Here is a 19324-nt window from a genome sequence, read left to right on the forward strand (position 1 = left end):
TGGATTTCCATAGGAGGTCACAAATCGTCAAACACAAAAATGTGTATTTTTCAGGGTTATCCTGATAGAGAAATCAAACTTGGAGGAAATATTTTTACAGTAGAAAAGGAGTTAGTATTAAGATTAAAACATGTAAATTCCCAATTGGGTACAGTAGTAATGTACATATAATGGCTAAGAATAATACTTTTATTGATCAGTGATACAAACATAAGTATTAATTCCCTGAAAGGTACATTTCTTTATAATAATTTTTTAAATCTCCCTCATTTAATGAAAATATGTATTCAGAATGCACACATTAAAAACCAAGATTTGGTTTCAATGTGCTTTAGCAGCATTGGATTCTAAAACTGTCTGTTCTTTTCCTCTGATTAGTTTGAATAAATAACCAATTTCCTGGAGATCATAGCATTGAGTCTGAAATGTCAAAATGCTAGAGAAAAGGGGAAGTCGTTTTTAACTGCCCAGAAAAAATTACATAATGACCATGCACAAGCAGATCTTTGTCTATGGCACATCATGGCTTTTATTAGATGGAATTTCTCCAAATTGATGGTTCCACCCTCTTGGGCGATGAGGAATATCATTGTTCCTCAGTTCCTACAGGAGAAAGGGAAAGTTCAATAAAATCTCACATACTGGTATGGATGCTAGCTAATCAAAGAGGAAAATGGAATTGACTTAGAGGGTAAGACATTAAAAGGTATTACTATGTATATTAGGCTGAATGGAGGGTAAAGGAAGGATTGGTCTTATTTTTCAAAAATTTTTTTTCACTTTGCACATAAACCCTTCAAAATGTAGGTAAGTGAAAGATAAAATGGGAAGAACCACTCAGTAGTGAGATTCTACAAGGAGAGATGAAGCTCAATGTCCTTCTTAACGATAAAACGTCAAAGTAGAAGGAATGTGAATGGTTATTAAAAATTAAAGCTTGTGAGGCAGCCGCGAAAAATGAGGCAGGCCCAATTAAGTGGAACTAGAACACAATTTAAAGTGCTTAGAGACCCTCAGTTAAATGGTACACATGAATACAAAAATAATGTTAAGGCCATTCACGGAGAAGAAATAATTGAGCAAGATGTACCTGGCTTGCTTCGCAGAGCAGAGGTAAGAGATGATTTTCAGTCAGCATGCAACAGCGAGGGAGGTGACCACAAGAACACTGGCTAGTATTCGAGCAATATACCCCAGAACAAATCTACCACAAACCTAACATTCTGATCCACATCTGCTTGTTAAATGTTCCTTGGAAGTGAAAAAGTTTATGCTTGTTCAGTTTCTTTCTGTAGGTTTATCTTATGGGAAAAATGTTTGTTTAGTGCCCCCAAATCACATACATTCACATGCATTACATACGTACATATTACATACACATTTCCCCTTGACTGATTTTCATCTTTGTAGATAAAAATGCTAAATTTTACTAAAGATCATTTACATTTATTATGGCTTTCCAAATTTTACAAAATGGGTGAGATCAATTAGTCGTCAGGGTTTAATGTCCTAATATATATATGCTTAAATCTGCAATAGGAACAATACGTTATGAAAAGCATTAGCCTATTTTCAGCTTTCAGATCTTCCTATCTGTATTAGGCAGTGATATCTCAAGAAATCTTTTTCTCCCTCATATTTTCAAAGTGCTTTTTAAAAAATCACTATTACTCACATTTTTTGGAGGTAGGTCAAAATTCTCCTCGTTGCACATGAGGAAACAGGCACAGTTAGCATAGGTGATTTGTTTCAGGGTACACAGAAAACCCATGACGGAATTAAGTAGCTGACATATAGCATGCACATATATGTGCTATAGACCACTGCCTGGGTAGAATTTGGTGTAGAAAACCTATTTTAATTATTGATTATAAATAAAGTTCATTTCACTGATACTGTGGATCAAGAAAATAGAATGGGCCTCCATCTGGTCAGCTCTCTCCTTAGGAAAGTTCAGAGTAATCAAGTGACTATACAGATCGCTTATAGGACTAACACTCAGGTCAGCTGATTCCCATCTTTCTTTTTTTTTTTACCATTAGTATTCCACATTGGCTTAATAAAAGCAGAATCATGCTTATGGGTCATGTAATATAAAAATATTAGACATCTGAATCATGTAAAACAAAATACTTATTGATATATTTAGAGTTACTGCTAAGAAACCAGAAAAAAATTGAGTGTATGGAGAGAAAATAAAATTTAATTCAAAGTACACTATATAAACATTTAAGATCTGCATTTATCTTCATAAAATATTTCCTTGCATCTATATTTGTGCTTAGTGGGTCTTTTAGATTAAAAATAGAAAATTTCATAAATCATGTTCTCATAACCATGTTCTCTTTCCCTTCCTCTTTCCAACTCAGGGCTTTTGATTGGGGGATTGTAGACATGCAATAGAATATACTGCTCCCCTCTTTTAAAAAATGAAGTCTTTAAAAATGGAAACTTAGCCCAAACTCCCATTTTTATGGTTAAAAAAAGATATCAATATTTGGCATATAAGCTAATTTTAGTAGAGCAAGAACTGCTATAAGCATGTGGGAGTGAATTTCATCATTAATATGAATATAAAAAGTATGTTTATGTGAGCAGGCCTCTAAAAAAAAACCTATGTATATAGACAGCCTTGACTCACCTTGCAGAAGATCTTTAAGAACAGAACAGGAATGAGTCTTTAAAATAAGTTTTTCATAACCTCAGAAAATTCTACCACTAAAGTATAATACTTAAGTAAAAAAAAATTCTATTCAATGCTTATACCATTGAGACAAGATTTAAAATCGACATATGCCAATTCATTATTTAAGTGACCCATACTTGATCTCTTATATGAACTGGCAATCATATTAGTAAGCAAGTTAGTACACAAAACATAAAACAAAAACTTTCAGAAGTTGTTTCCCAATATAACAAAACATAATCATGAACTTCTTAGTCTTTTCAAATTTATAGCAGATGATGCTTGTTGCATTAAAAGCTCCTGTGTTCATATTTATTCGAAGTTTTCATCATCAGTTTTTAGGTACCTTGATTCTCCATGCTTCAAGACAAAAAAATCTTCAGTCTTACATCCATATCTTTCTAGAGCCTCATTCAGTTTCACTGGAGGCTCTAAGTAATGCTGGCAAAGGGCAGAGAGAGGAAAAAAAATGGAAAAAGGTTAATCATACATATATTTGGGGCTATTTCATATAAGAATTCAAACTAAAATAACCAACATATTCCTACTTAAAATAATGCCCTTCTCACTGAAGCATAAGCAAATAATCACATTTTCTAATACTAGAGTCATTAATTGTTAAGTCAATAGAAATGTCATACTTATCAAATCTATCCAAACACAACATATATCAAATTTGGTGCCAACTTAGACTAAATATCATTAGATTGCATGAAATCTGATCACTGTTTCACTACATGAAATTCCAATTCTAAATGGAATTTCATGTAGTGAAATAGTGATCAGAGCCAAAGATTAGAGAATTAGATGTTACCAATATTTCTGAAGAATATAGAAACTTAGAGTATAAGAGCGTGTGTGTAAGCAAATGCAAATACATAACCAGTAACTATCATGATCAAACTTACCTCATTTGCTAAGGCAAAAGTTCCCCAGTGAATTGCCATAGATTTCTTTGTTTGAACATCAATGTGAATCTTTACAGCTTCTTCTGGGTCTACATGCTGGTATTTCATAAACCACCTAAAGAAACACAGCAATTTATTACTTCTGGCTTTTGAAATATATACCAAGTTCTAATTACTGCTTCATCTAATCGGCCTTCAATATTCTGCACAGGAATAAATCACAGTAGACAAATCTCCTTTGATTCCACTTTTCCGATGGAAAAAAATAAGCAAAAATCTTTCGTGTACAAACTGCTATACAATAAATAAGGCTCCAAGCAAAATGCCCCTTTGAATAGTAAGGTTTTAATTCACATGTATTTTGAGTTTACTGATGATTTATTCTGAAGATATATCTTATTGTTACTTTAAAAAGTAGGTAATTTACAATCCTGGTATGAATCAAAGAAACCAAATAATGGGTAAAGAATTAGAAACCAAAACTCCAATTACAAAAGAACCTGAATAACTTGCTGAAAGAATTTTTTTAAAAAACTTGCTAAAGTGAAATGCTAACAAAAATTAATGTGTAATATTTAAAGATCAGGAGCAAAAAAAATCCAATTACTATTCAAGGATTTTATTTAAACAACATACAAATGAACAGTGAGGTGTTTGGTTTGGCAAGAAAAGAGGGTTCATGAGAGAGACTAATTAGAGAGTGTAGAAACACTGAAAGGCTGCCTAACGCCTTGGAAAGAACAGAGAACACTTGCAGCAGAAAGAATTATTATCTCTGATACAAAGTGAAAAGTGTACTATCTACAAGCAAATCTTTTGCTTTCCCAGCCATCAGTTTAAGAGAAGAAAAACAACATTGTCTTCACATTATAATCCCAGGTCTGCTACTGCCAACTACTGCTGCAGTTAAGACTAAAGGATATGGATTCAGCACAGGTGCTTCTGCATCTTGTAGGACACATCATGGAAAAGTTCGTCTACCTGCAACAGCTGGAGGGTTGTTCACTGTTAGGAGTTGCCAGGCCCTATGGGAGCCTAGAAACAGAGCCACTGTGCTCTCTCTTTGGAGGCAGATTAGAGAGGCGCTGTTCTGCCTTATCTCCTGACAGTCAAAATTCTGAGCAAGAGGAAAAGTTGTCTGTGTTTCTTCACTTTTTTAAAACTCCAACTGCAAATCAAAGGGATAAACATACTTCTTTCTACCCTCATGTCTATCTGAAATAAATGTAAAATTTTTACCTTGGTGTAAAAATTAAAAACAAAATTTAAATTCCTGACTTGAATAGAATCATCCCTAAGGATGAAACATTCTAAGCAGATTACTTAGTCATTTTTGGTGTAAACTTCTTAAATTTATAGAGTACTCTGAAGTTTTGTTGATACCCTTATTTCTAAAACTTAATACTGAACAGAGAAATGGACTACGCAGTACAGGCTACCACAATTTAATTCTCTTAGAGCAAATAATGTCCTCCCCTTCCTACCATCTTAGTAACAAGACAGCTGCAATGCATGCAGGAAGGGAGAATTTTGTGAGTGAATTTGTGTAGTCAGGCTGTACACATTCTATTAATCACATATATATGATAAATACATATATTGGTAGATATGAAAACATTTTTATAATTACAAGTAAGATATACTACATCAAGAACATGTTGACTAAAGATCAGTATCATGAAATTCATTTGTAATCAGGTTGATGAGAGGTTTCATTAGAATTCAGAATTAAGTGAAAAAGTAAAAGTCAAAACTATTACTGATTTATAATTTTTAAAAATAAGGTAAAAATAGCCCATTAAAGAAACTATAAAAACATAAAAGAGAGAAATAAGCATTAATAAAGATAGTGAAGAAATGGTTTTAGTGAACTTATAATGTTAATAAGTATAATAAAATGAGATGGAAATCAATGATCAGATTTGCTCAATTCATCTATTAGTGGTCTTCTGCTTGTAGGATTGCCTAAATAAAATAGACCCTACATACAATTCTGTATGTATCTGCAGGCACTTTAGAAAAATATTTTTTAAATTAGCCCGCCCTTTGCTATTGTAACTTTATTTCTCTCAATTTGTACATATCAACCAGAGTTGACTGAAATCTAACTGAATTCCCTGAAATCATTTTTATTTTCTTTAAATAGACAGTATTAAGGAAATCACAGCCAGTGGATGGGTCTCCTAATTCTTGAATACTAGTGTGACCTTTACCTGCTCTGAAGACAGGTAGTAAGTATGGAAAGGTTAGAGGGCAAGCAGCGAGAAATGCAACAATGTCATTACCAGATTAAATTCAGTGCTCACTGAAATAAGCCCATTCCAAGGGACTAATGCTATAGACCATTCCTCAGTTTTTCTCTGATAAACACAAGAGAGCTATAGGACAAGATGGGCACATTCTAGTCATGGAGCAAAAAATGGTTATATAAAGAGACTATCTTCCACGTGAAAGGAAGAACAAGAGTTAGATTTTACACTGGCTTATCAGTTTAACTCTAGTTGGAACAGTACATGAATTTCTGGCTAAGTGTAGTGATTCTTTAAACCTTGGTCCTTTTTTATTGGTAATATAATTTCTGATTTTGAATAATTATTTTACTGATATGACTGATTTAAATATTTTAAAATTAAAAAATTTTAACTGAATCTGACCCACCAACCCCAACCAATGTAAAACAAAGTCCACCATTAACGTCACAAGTTATGTAGTATTCCAAAATCATAACTAATACTTTTAAATTCAGTTACCTTATTATGGAGTAATAATAGCAAGAATGTTTTCTTTGGAAGTCTACATACCTTGGTTCATATGCTCCAATGGGAATAGCGGCAAGGTCAAAAGGTCCAAATCTTTTTCCTATTTCTTCAAAAGCAGGGCAATAACCAGTGTCTCCTGCAAAAAAAAATCGATTCCAAGGGCCCAAGACAGACCAGCTGCCCCAGAGAACCTTGTTGTCATCCATTAGAGTCCTTTTACACCAGTGTTGGGAAGGTGTAAAGACAAAGGTGACCTTATCATGTCCAGGGACACAGTTCTCCTCCCACCAGTCCAACTCAATCACATTCTCGCAGCCACATTTTTGCATCCAGTCGAGGAGACCCAAAGGCACAAACCACCTCAACTCATTACCAAATCGTTCATTCAGAACAACAACAGAATTGTAGTCCAGGTGGTCATAGTGGTTGTGACTGATAAGGACTGCATCTATCGGGGGGAGTTCACTTATAGTGCATGGGGCACGACGAAAACGCTTTGGACCCATGTGCTGTGAAGGTGAAGCACGAGAGCTAAAGATGGGGTCCGTGAGAAATATGAGCTCATCCATTTCCACCATTACCGTTGCATGTCCCAGCCATGTGACTCTTAAGCCAGCTTCCCTAACTCCAACTGCTTCGGGGTCATCGATAAAATATGGCTTAAGCACTGGGAGTTCTTTATCAAGTTCCTAAGTGTACAAAGAAAAGCAACTGTTAAAAAAAATTATAAAGTATTATGTCATCACAGAACATCTTTGACCTAAATTATAGAAGAGCTACTTGGGAAAACAAGTCATTCAATAAATTTGCTATTTTTGTTTTTCTCTTAAAAATGCATATTTTATGAATGTGCCTCATTAATCATGACAGTGAAGACCTTCTTAGCCCCAAATGCAGTAGACAAAGGGAAAGTTAAATTTAAAACGTTGAGCACTGCTGAATCTATTAAATGTTTTTCAAGGCTCTCTTCTGTAAGCACTGGAAGGAGACTGGCCTAGCTGCAGTCCCTCTGCTGTTGCCATTTCACTTAGCTGGTATACTGGCTGCTGAAACTGCCTCAGATGCAGGTCAGTACCTGGAAATATAGTTAAGAAAATCTATGACCATTTATTTGTAGATCTTGGATCTCATATCTGAATCTGACTTTTTGAGTACAAAGAATTCAAAGCACAGCACTGTAATGATTCCTGGGCGGATCACAGTCATAGATGGCTCTCCTCATTCCTTCCTTTAAGGTTTTGTACATCTATCAAACCAAAGAAAAACATGGTAAACTGGGAGCAGTTGATCACTTTTGGAGGTAAACAGATATAAAACAGTAACACTAAAATGTGATAAATACTATTTCTTTGGCTATTCTACATTTTACCCTTAGATTAAGCTAGACCAAGCAGCAGCTATTTTAGGGTAACAGTCCTTGCTGTTATAAAACTGCTTTTATGAATTGTGTTTTGGTGTTATGCTATACAACTGCATTGAGGTCTCTCAGAGGAAGCCACCTCATGACACTTGCCAGGAATGTATTACAGGCTGTCTTTACACTACCTCCACCTCCCCACTCAGCCCAGAAACATTTCTCTCAATTCTTGGTAACAGGAAGAGATCTTCTCCAGAACTGATTTTATGCATTTGACAGTCACTGGGAAAACTGACGTAATGCTTCCCTTTTCACATTGACAAGGAAGTTCAGAGTAAAACCTGAAGCTGCCTCCAGCAATGTGCAGGGTATGATGGAACATATACTAACTTTATTCTTGGCTTTATTTTTCTACCCTCATAGTCTATTTGCTTTTATATGGTCATCCATCTGTTTTTTACCACTACATGAATTTTTGGAAGTTGCTGCAAATCAATTTTGAAAAGGGTATGGTAGTAGATAATTAAATAAAATTTAAGACATGCTATAGTCTGATAAGGCAGGAAGAGCCAAGTTGCCAAAGGCATTACAGACACAGTAACCTGTGTGAGTTCCTGAAGAATAGTAACAAGTTCATGATGCAGAGAAAAGTAAAAACGACATTTCAGGTAGAGAAAGTACCCAACCAAAGACACAGAGCCAAATAGGAACTGGCATTTTGGGGGCCAGGAACAAACTGAAATCTATAAAGGATCAGAGCACAATAAAAGCCCAGAATGCCATATACTCCACCCAGAGGCAATGAGGAAGCATCTTAAAAATAAAAAAATAAAAATAAAAAAAGGCCCAATTTGTTTAGAAGAAACATTGTCAGAGTGCAAATTATTGATGACCTGGAGTGTGTCACAATAGCTGCCATAAAGGATGAAGACCTGAACAAAGGAAACAATAATGAACAGAGATGAGAGAAGGCAGATTGAGGAGATGCTGGTGACGAAAAATTGAGAGGTCACTGAGACGGTCTGAGTGGTAAAAGGCCTGGACAGGAGAAGAGACGCTGCAGAGGTGGAGGACAAGAAGTAACAACAGCCTGGGGAACAGAGGAGAATAAGGACACAAGGAACTTCTGGAGATGATGTATGTTCATTATCTTGATTGTGGTAATCATTTCATGGATATATACTGATGTCAAAATTCATCAAGCTGTACTTTTTGAATATGTGGAGCCTGTATTATGTTAATAAAACTATAAGAAATGTTTAAGTAGAATCATGTTTAAACAGTGCATCAGAATATCTGTAACAAAATTCCCTGAAAACTGTTGCGCTTTCTTTTTGCTCTAAGTTTAAAAGCCATTTGAAGTTCAATATCTGGCATTATCTGCTGACCATTGAGGGGAAACAAAACCTTTGATAGAACACCTCTGGCAGCCTAAACTTGTTCTCCAAAATACAGATTAAGTGCTGAAAGAACCCAGTCACAAAGGACCATGTATTGTATAATCCTATTTTTATGAAATATGAGGAATAGGCAAATCCAGAGAAAGAAAATAGATTAGTGATTTCCAGGGGCTGGGAGTGTGGGGCGGGGGGAGACAGGAAAATCGGAGCGGGGATAACTGAAGGCATGGGGTTTCTTTTTGGGGTAGTGAAAATGTATTAGATTGTGGCAGTGCTTGCACGACTCCACGACTGCACTAAAGCCTGTGAATCGTATGCTCTAACAAGTCAGTTGTATAGGAGGTGAATTATCATTCAGCGAAGCTGTTTTTTTTGAAAGAGGCAAAATACTGACAAGATATCTGAATCAAGCAGTCACACTTTCTTCATGTTCCTTTCTTCATACTATATTGTTTCTAAGTCCATCACAAAAGAGCAGCTTATTTTAAGGAATTTGATCTCTAGCACTACTATCCCATAAATCTAAAGGAAAATAGTCTACAATTGAGGTTCCAAAAATGAAAAAAAATTTTTTTTTACTTTTTATCCCAAGCATCAGTTTGAAAAAGAATGCACACTGGGGGTTGGGAAATTCTTGTTTATTTGAAGAAATTGCACTTGACATTTTCTTTACTAGATAAAGATTTTCTTGGCTGGTCTTCTGACTTTAAAGCTGCAAATGGGAAAACCCCTAGGCCCATAATTAACCAGTACACTAGTTAATATTTTACTTTTCTTGGGGAAAGGGGAAAATCCTAACATTCAATCAAACACTACTCTTGGCCAGGTGCTTTAAATACATTATGTCAACCAACCCTGTTAAGCATAAATAACCAGACCAAGGTAAATGGGGGTCAGTCACTCAGAAAGTTCCCAAGGTCAAACAGGTGTCCAAACAGGAGTGGAATCAAGGTCTTCCTGACTCTAAAGACCCTCTCTTTTCATTCATAAATGATATAACTTTAAAACAATAAAACCCATAATTTGGTAAAATACTTATTTTAAGAGTATGTGTTTGTGTGCATGAGTGAGACAAAGATTTACTGCAAACCTTTTAAAATCATGTTTTTTAAAAAAATCACTTTTAAGAAGACCTGAGTTAATCCTTTTCTTCCAACCGAAAGTATATTTTTTCTGTCTTAGGATCTATCTGTATTATAAATATAACATCCTTCGAAATTGCTTAATTTTTTAAATAATTTTTTAATTTAGTTTCAAGTATACAGTACATTGGTTAGACATCGATATAGCTCATAAAACAATCCCAATTGCACCCCCCCTCCCCTCGCCCTCCACCTAGCCAACGTATTATTGCTAACTGCATTCCCTATGCCATGCTCCCCATCCCTGTGACCATCCATCAGCTACTAATTTGTACTTCTTTAGCCCTTCACCCCATTCTCCCAGCCCCCCAAACCCCACTCCCCTCTGTCCATCACCAAATTGTCCACTATATTTGTGTCTGTTTTTGACTAGTCTGTTCTTTTTATTCCTTAGATTCCACATGTAAGTGAAATCATATAGTGTTTATCTTTCTCTGACTTAAATACCCTCTAGGTCCATCAAAGCAATATATTTTTCCATCTCCTTCCTTTTCACTGTAGAGGTCTTGTTTTCTTATCCTTTCAGCCATTCTATCTTTTGGTTGGAGCACTTAATTTTCCATTTGAGGTACTTTTGATAGGAATGTAGTTGTTACCATTCTTAATTCCTGTTTTTGATACATGTTTTTTCTTAAAGAAGTCCCTCCAACATTTCCTATAATACTGGCTTGGTGGTGATAAATTCCTTTAGCTTGTTTTTGTCTGGGAAGCTCTTTGTCTTTCAACTCTAAATGATAGCTTTGCTGGATAAATTATTCTTGGTCGCAGATCCTGAGTCTTCATCCTGTCCATTATTTTTTGCCAAGCTCTTCTGATTTCTTTTGAGAAATCCACTGCTAGTCTTATGGGTGTTCCCTGTAGGTAATTGTTTTTCTTTTGCTGCTTTTAATGTTCTTTCTTTGTATTTAACTTTTGGCATTTTAATTATGATGTGTCTTGGTGTGGACCTCTCTGGATCCCCGATTTTGGGGATTCTTGGGGTTTTATGTCCATTTCCTTCACCAGGTTAGGGAAGTTTTCCATCATTATTTCTTCAAACAGCTGTTCAACATCTTGCTTTTCTTCTGTTACGCCAATCAGATGAATATTTGGAACCGTAATAATGTCCCATATCCTTCTTAAATTATTTTTAGTCTTGGCATCTTTTTTCTTGACATTCTGATTGAGTGTCCTGATTGGCTTTCCTGTCCTCTAGGTAGGGCATTTGATCCTCTTCTTTATTCATTTTGTTTGTTTATTCCATTTAATATACTTCTCATCTCAGATAATGTGTTCATTTCAGACTTGTTCCCTTTTATAATTTCCACTTCCATTTTCATGTTTTTTATCTCTTTGTTGAAGTTCTCACTGAATTTATCTACACTTCCCAAAAGTTCATTGAGCTTCTTTATAACCAGTGTTTTGAACTCTGCATCTGATAAATAATTTGACTCCATTATATCCGGATCTCTGTTCTGTTCTTTCATATGGTTTCTGCTTCTTTGTCTTCCCATTTTGGCTGCCTCTCCGTTTCAGTTTCTATGTGCTAAGCAAAGCTCCTAAGTTTCCTGGTCTTATTAGTGTGGATTTGTGAAGTAGGTGTCCAGTGGCACAGTCCTGAGAGGGGTTCAGCTGCAGACCAAACTTAGCCCAAGATTCTATCTCTAAGGGGCCACCTGTTAAGATTCAGCAAGCAATCCACAGATGCTATGCTTATAGTTGCCTCAAAAGGCCACACCAAACACCCAGGCTGCCTCCAGCATGAGTCTCGGCAAGGAGCACCTGACTCACTGAGGATATACCCGGATGTGGCTTGGGTAGGGCCCAAGTTGGGGTAGGCAGGGTTTCAGAGAATCCTCCTAGCAGAGCAACCTCTGTTATCCAGTTTGATGACGTCATGGCTATGGCAGCACTGTGTCTGCGCAGTGGGAGAGGGAGAGGGCTCAACAGGGAACAATGGATACCGCCAGCACTTCTGTACAGAGCAAGTCTCTCCTCGGCCCTCACTCTGACACTGTCTCCCTTTAAGTCCCTGGTGCCCCCTGCAAGCAGCTGAATCGGCACTGGTACTCAGAACGAACTCAGGTCCGTCACCACGAAAATCCACTTGTGGACGCAGCCCCTTTAGGAGGCTTCTGCCGCTGCTGCTGCCGCTGCTGCAGCCTCCGTCTCAGCTGCTGGAGACCTGGCAGCCCTGCATCCTCGCCCCATTGCAGGGTGCTTTCTTGGACTTCTCCCCACTTGTATGGCTTGTTCATTTAGATCCCAGGCGATTTTTCCTTGCTGCTGCTCCTTGTTTTCATCACAACTTTGATTTGGTCGCCAGAGGAATGAACAGAACCTCTATCATCTACGCCATTCTTTTTCTCTCTCGAAATGGCTTAATATCTTTTAACTCCTCCTTGATTATAAGAGAAAATGCCCTTCATAAAATATTTGGAAAATACAGAAAAGTATATAGAAAGAGTAGCCATCTATTATATCAATATGCAAAAATTATACCCACTGTTAACATACGCTATCTTTACCCACGGTTCCATTTTTACGCATGTTTAACATCATATGGTACTCATATTTTCTAGTCTCTTTTTAAAAATTCATATTATGGCATTTTCACCCATCATTTAAAACTCTGAGACACATGTTAAAGTATTTAAAAAATGAAGTGAACAAATTGAAGAAATCTGTAAATGTAAAAAAAAAAAAAGAAAAGATGAAATACAGAAGAAATAAAAAGATAATCACAGATGATTTGGATCTAAGAGATCCAAAATATAATTGGTAGTCATTTTAAAATGAAAAGATGGAGAGAAAGAAAGTTTCAGAAAAACAGACAAGAACATTCCTAGAACTTAAGGAACTAGATTTTTCACATCTAAAGGGCCCACCAGGAATAGAACATGGTGAATAAATAACCATACATCAGGATGAAATTTTAGAACTATGGTGCCAAAGAGATGATCCTCAAACTTTCTACAAAGGAAATAAAGGTCATACACAAAGGATCAATACTGGCACTGAGCTTCAAATTCTAGAGAAAACTGTTTCCAAACTAAAATTCTATATCCACAACTAGCAACCAAGAGTGAGAATAAAGACATTTCAGACAAGCAAGGTGTCAAAACACTGACTTCCCATGTCCTTTTTTTTCAGGAAGCTCATTAAAAATGTGCTCCACTGAAATGAGAAAATAACCAAGAAAGAGGAACAAATGGGATGCAGAAAAGAGGGCCAACACTGAAGAGAAAAGGAGCCAGGATGATGGTGAAGGGAGACCCTAGAACAGAAGGTGTCAGGGAGTCTGGAGGACTGTCGGCCCAGATTACAGCCTGGTGCTGAAAGACCACCTGAGGTTCTCCCTCAGGAAAACTGTATTGAGAAGCCATGGAAGGAAAGAAATGATTAGTCATAAATACATAGAAAGTTAAGCAGATGTAAAAAGAGGTATCATTAACCCCAGGGAGGAAAAGTATATAAGAAAGGAGACATGGCCATTGTACTTTACTGGGCTCATCAGTGAAAAATAATGATACAGTCACAATAATGTAAACAGTAAAGGGAAAGTTCAAGTAGGACCATGGGAAAGAGATGGGTAGGGATACAGAGCGAATTAAATCTGATAGTAAATATGGAGGACCACAGAAAGACAAATACAGCATGATTCCACACATTTGGGGTACCTAAAGTAGTCGAATTCATAGAATCGAAGAGTGGAAAGGTAGTTGCCAGAGACTGGGGGGAGAAGGAAATGGGAAGTTACTATCAACTGGCAAAAGTGTGTGAAGCATGACGAATAAGCTCTAGAGAACTGCTGTATGGCATTGTATCTGCAGTCAACAATAACGTACACTTAAAAATTTAAGAGGATAGATCTCACGTTAAGTGTTCTTAACTACATTAAAAAAGGTAAACTCCAGAGGCGACAAAGGGTTGAAAGTTGTTGCCTCAGGGGAGGGGTACTGGGTGGCAGGGGCTGGTTAGGGCAGCGGTCCCGACGCTTTTTGGCACCAGGGACCAGTGCTCCTATGGGAATCTAATGCCTGATGATCTGAGGTGAAGCTGAGGCGGTGATGCTAGTGCTAGGTAGTGGCTGCAAATACAGATGAAGCTTTGCTGGCTCACCCAACACTCACCTCCTGCTGTGCAGCCCAGTTCCTAACAGGCCACAGAACAGACAAGTACCTGTCCGAGGCCTGGGGTTGGGGACCCCTGCGTTAGGGGACTAGTATTTGTCTAATAAGCCTTTCAGTACAACTTTTTAAAAACTGCATACATGTATTTTTTTTCTCTTCATAAAAAAGCAACCTGTTAGCATACTAGAGTATAAAATAGTACAGTATAAACTAATATTATAGTATAAAATAACTGATGTTTCATTTTTCCAAAAGGTACCCTATTCTTCAATATCATACAGCTAAAGAGTATATTATATTTTCAAAGTACTTTCATGTGTCATGTGAACCTCAAAACAATCTTAGTGACCTAAACTGTCTTATCCTAACTTTACAGACAACAACAACCAAAAATAGGTCCTTGAGGGATTGTGACAGAAATAAGGTCACATACCCAGTGAGGAATCCTGAACCTGAGCCTGTTTTCTGCACTCCTGGTGTCCCACTTTTTCCACCAGGCCATTCTGTACAGCTTCGGTTCTGTGTCTCTCTCACACTCTGATCTGACTGTCCCCTGCTCACTTCTAGAGTAGTAACTGATAAGGACAGCCTCCTTCAACTAATGAAACTCAGGAGGTGCCTCTCTTCCTCCCTCTTTGAAATTTTCCAACTCTCTCTTTCCCCTGACTATTGGTGACTATGATTAACAATCAGACAAGTCACTGAGCCAACTGCAACTGCATAAAGCAATGATGGCACCTGAACAATACAAAGCCTGTGAACTGGCACATTGCTCGAAAGACCCAGAAAAGGCAAATATCAGGAATGGTCCAAGTAAAGAAGCATGGTCCTTTGATCAAGCAACTAAATTGTGTAGCTCTGCTAATGACCCTTTTTCATTTTATTTAGAATTGTTCTATTAATTTTTTTATATTTTAATCATGTTTCTTCTAAAACATTTTCATATTTATATACCTAAATGTGATATAAATTGCATAATTGGTAGTAATTATAATCCTGCAGCTATATTATCTTGTCTCCTTCCAAATCAATAGTTTGAAGTTGTGTTTTATTAAACTCTAGCCTCCCAATGTCAATAAAAACAATTTTCAGAAATCTGATTGAATTCTGAATTGATCCAGTGATCTGAAGCAGGTGTTCTTTACGTGGTTCTTAATATGGTTTGGTTGAGGTTTTTTCCCCCCAGAAAATGTAGAATTCTATCACATTTAGGAGTTGGTAAAAGTTAGTAATTTTGGCAATTTAAAGAGATTAAATTTAGAGTTATAGTTATCTATGGAAATAACAGAAGTCAACATGCATTTGATCTAGTTCTAGCCTTTTTATTGGAAACAAGATATAGGTAAGAGATAAATAAAATATAAATTGGAATAAGGCAAAGTGTCTTCTCTCTCCTTTTATATGCCAAATTTAAGTAGGATATATTGAGAACTCTTTTGATGTTTTCTTTAAAAAAAAATCTCCTGCCTTAAAAAAAAGCTTACACTTCATTAAAGAATGCAGCTCCCACCTCCATCACTCTAACTTCCTTCTCTGCTTTATTATTCTTCAGAGTGCTAGTCACCTTTTAATATACCACATAATTTCCTTATTTGTTTACTGTCTCTCTCTTCCACTAAATCTAAGGTCCAAGGCAGTCAGGGTGGGGTTTTTTTTGCTGTTCATGGCGCTGTCCTTAGCACCTAGAACAGTGTGCCTAGCAGGTGCTCAATAAATACTAATTAAATGAATGAATGGATAAATGAGAGTGGACCAGCTTGAGAGGGTCCATTATAGTAAAAGGCAATGTGTTTATATGCATGTGTATATATTTCTCTAAGAAGAAGGTCCACAGCTTCCATCAGATTTTCAAAAGGGGCCAGTATCCAAAAGAGCCTAAGGACCACTGGCCTGGAGAGTTCCTAGAGATTCAACAGTTTCTAGAATATCTCCAAATTATTAGACTGCAGAGATGTATTTCTGCCTTCATGTGGTCACTCACTTCCTCTTTGAAATAAAACAAAACTAAAGACACCATTGGCAATCTCTGTATTTTTAGAAGCTGTGGCACAAAAGCCAGGAAGAAATTTATCCCAACAAGTAGCCTCCTACCCTAACTCTTCTCTTCACAGCTCAGTTCCATGTTTCTCCAGAAGAAAAAAATGTTTGTTCCTCCCATCCTCACAGTTGACAGAGTTTTATCTATTAATGCCCCCTGCCTCATTCTAAAAAAATGCTGGTAAAATATTATTCATGTTAATCAATTCTGCTAACTAGGATTAATACTATGAACATTCCTCAGCATCAAAGTGATGTCAGGTTTTTTATCCCACATCCTTAAAAGACAAATGGACAGACATACCAAGGTAAAGTATCGAACACCCCACCCCCGCCGCCACTGCCCTTCCTGCCTCTTCCACTGCAGATAAAGGTTTCCAGGCCACCCCACTCTTTTCATCTCATCCCCCACCCCCAATGTCAGGGTCCTTATCTCTCAACTCCCCCATAAAGCCTGGCAGGACAGAGGTTGGTGAAAAAGAGGAGCCGAAGGAGATAGGACATAGCAGAGGGGCAAGAAACTAAGAAAGGAAAAAGGAGAAAAAGGTGCTACTGCAATTGGGAGCCACCCACCCCTGCCAAAGTATAATCTCATTCATCATCTAATAAACCTTAGGCCAAATGTTAGTAAGTTGTATCCTAAGTAAAACCAGCATATTTAAAAACCAGTAACCTACTGGCAATTTTTAAAGGCCTGGAAAGGCAATCTGAAGATTTCTTTTATAGCTTTAGCAGCTTTACCCAAGGATGAAAAGGCAAGCACTCTAGGCCATGCCTTAACCCTCAGGATTCATATTCGAAACACGTATCAGGTTACCACTTTCTGGAACATATGCACTTTGTCACCTTTGTGACTGTTCATACCACCTGGAAAACCACTGCCAAAATACTGTTTATCTTTCTAGGCCAGCTCAAATATTACCTCCTCTGTCAAGCCATTTCCAACCCACCTGTGAGAATTAACTGCCTCCTTTCCTGTACTTTTAAAGCACTCTGTTCCTGCCTCTAGCTGCCACCAGATCAGAACTGGTTATTCATATATGTACTCTGCTACTAAACCATGAACCTGAGGGCACCTCATTCACTTTATCTCCCCAGAACCCAGCCCTCAGCCTTATCATATAAAAGGGGCTCAATTAAGTAACTCGAATGTCATAATACAATTCACAGCAAAGTTATATAAGGAAAGAGTAAATACACAGCACTCAATAGAGCCAAACACTACCTCTTTGGAACATGGAATGCTGCTGTGATCTTTTTCCATTATCAGCCATCTGAGAACATTTGGAAGAGAGGGGCTTTTCCACGTTGGCCAAGGGTTAACAAATCTCCCATCCTTTCCTTTCTTTGATTTAGTTACATCTTCCTCTAGTCTGTAATCCAGTTTGAAACTTTTCCTGGAAAACCTAGAAGAATCACTTCCTACAGAATTCCGTGCTGAATTTTGGCGTTTTCTTACTGCTTCTTTAGGATATTGGCTGCTTGTCATCAGGGACTGGTTACTTTCATTTTCATCCATGTCCTTTGAAGAACTTAAAAAAAAAAAAAAAGAAGGGAAAATACTGAGTTTAATAAAAAGGTATTAAAATATATTACATAGTATTATTTCTTAGCCAATAAAAATTTTCTCAAACTTATAAAACCATTGTCTCTATTAGCTCAAACTTTATCTTCCTACAAAATATAATTTTAGAAGCCATCATTACTGCTTGCTAAATATAAGTTTATCTATTCCTCCTAAACCTTTTAAAAATTCCTTATCTGCTATAATTAAAAACAACCTACTCCCAAGCATTTAAACATGAAATTTTCCATTTCAATGACATCTTATAGAATAAAATATCTTCATGAATCTGTAATATTTTCATACCTGAATTTTGAAAACAGTATTGTTAATAACGCAGTAAGGAGTACCTTAGTTCCTTGAGGATACCTCAGTAATTCAAGTGATTTCTATATAACCCTGCTAGGCCTAGTCATTTTTACTTTGAAGACAATCTGTTTACCAATGCCCCTATAAAGTGCAGTGGGTCCAAATTTCAGGAAATGCAATAACAACACATTAACTGAGATTCATTTCAATAATGTCGTTAAGTGGTTAACAATACAAATCTGAATTAACTCTGACTTAGAACTGCCAAGTCAGCACAGTGTGTTCCTAGCTAACCTTAGATAAGTTTCCTATACTCTGCTTTGATTTCCTCATCTGTAAAATGGAGATAATACTACTACCTGCCTCTGAGGGTTACTGAACATGTATATAACAAATGTAACACACATGTATGAACGTAACAGCTCAACAGCTGTTGCTGTTGACCTTGTTATTACTGCCACTACCACTACCACCACTTAACCCAAGGCACTGACATCCCTGATTTTGAATTACGTATACAGAACTCCAAACACATAAAAGTGATAATGTATTTAGAATATGCATTCATCTACCATGAATTTCATTTCTTTCCTATTGTGCTAAACAAATATTTGTTTTATGTCTAATTTAAATATAATGCATACACTTAATACACTTTATAACGCTAAGAAAATAAGCATAATAACAGAAAACCATGTATTATTTTTATGGCTACAAGGTGTTTAAGTAGCAAGATTATCCAGAAGAGAAAACCCCAAAATAAATACATTCACTGAACCAAAACTTTACTTTTTTAAAACTGTCTGGAGTAAACAGTCTATGGTCTAGAGAATAATCAGTGTTCAGAAAAAAAATCACAGTTGACAAAAGCTAAAGCACACCCTTTAACGTTGCTCAGCCATCCCTCTTTGTAGGAAGGCCTAAAAGCTAAGAGAGCCTAAAGAGCTTTGTATTTTGGGCAAATAACTTAACCTTTCTAGTCCTCAATTTTCTCATGTGTTAAATACCTACTTATCCCGTGGGGGTTTCAGATGATTAAATTACATAATG

General features: G+C 36.7%; 1 protein-coding gene across 3 annotated transcripts in view; it reads right to left on the bottom strand.

Moving 5' to 3' along the window:
* Positions 1–27: 27 nt before the first annotated feature.
* Positions 28–19324, bottom strand: part of NAPEPLD (N-acyl phosphatidylethanolamine phospholipase D) — a 34008-nt gene continuing 14711 nt past the window's right edge. For all 3 annotated transcript variants that reach the window (XM_039848955.1, XM_039848956.1, XM_039848957.1), the window contains exons 2-5: positions 17627–17933; positions 6396–7042; positions 3595–3709; positions 28–3127 (exon numbers count right to left, since the gene is read on the bottom strand). In XM_039848955.1, the coding sequence (XP_039704889.1) occupies positions 2999–3127; positions 3595–3709; positions 6396–7042; positions 17627–17933 (1198 nt within the window). In that variant the 3' untranslated portion in view covers positions 28–2998. The remainder of the gene's footprint in view (positions 3128–3594; positions 3710–6395; positions 7043–17626; positions 17934–19324) is intronic.

The sequence above is a fragment of the Pteropus medius genome, unplaced genomic scaffold, assembly GCF_902729225.1.
Source record: "Pteropus medius unplaced genomic scaffold, Ma_sr-lr_union100, whole genome shotgun sequence".
In the NCBI taxonomy this organism is placed as follows: domain Eukaryota; kingdom Metazoa; phylum Chordata; class Mammalia; order Chiroptera; family Pteropodidae; genus Pteropus; species Pteropus medius.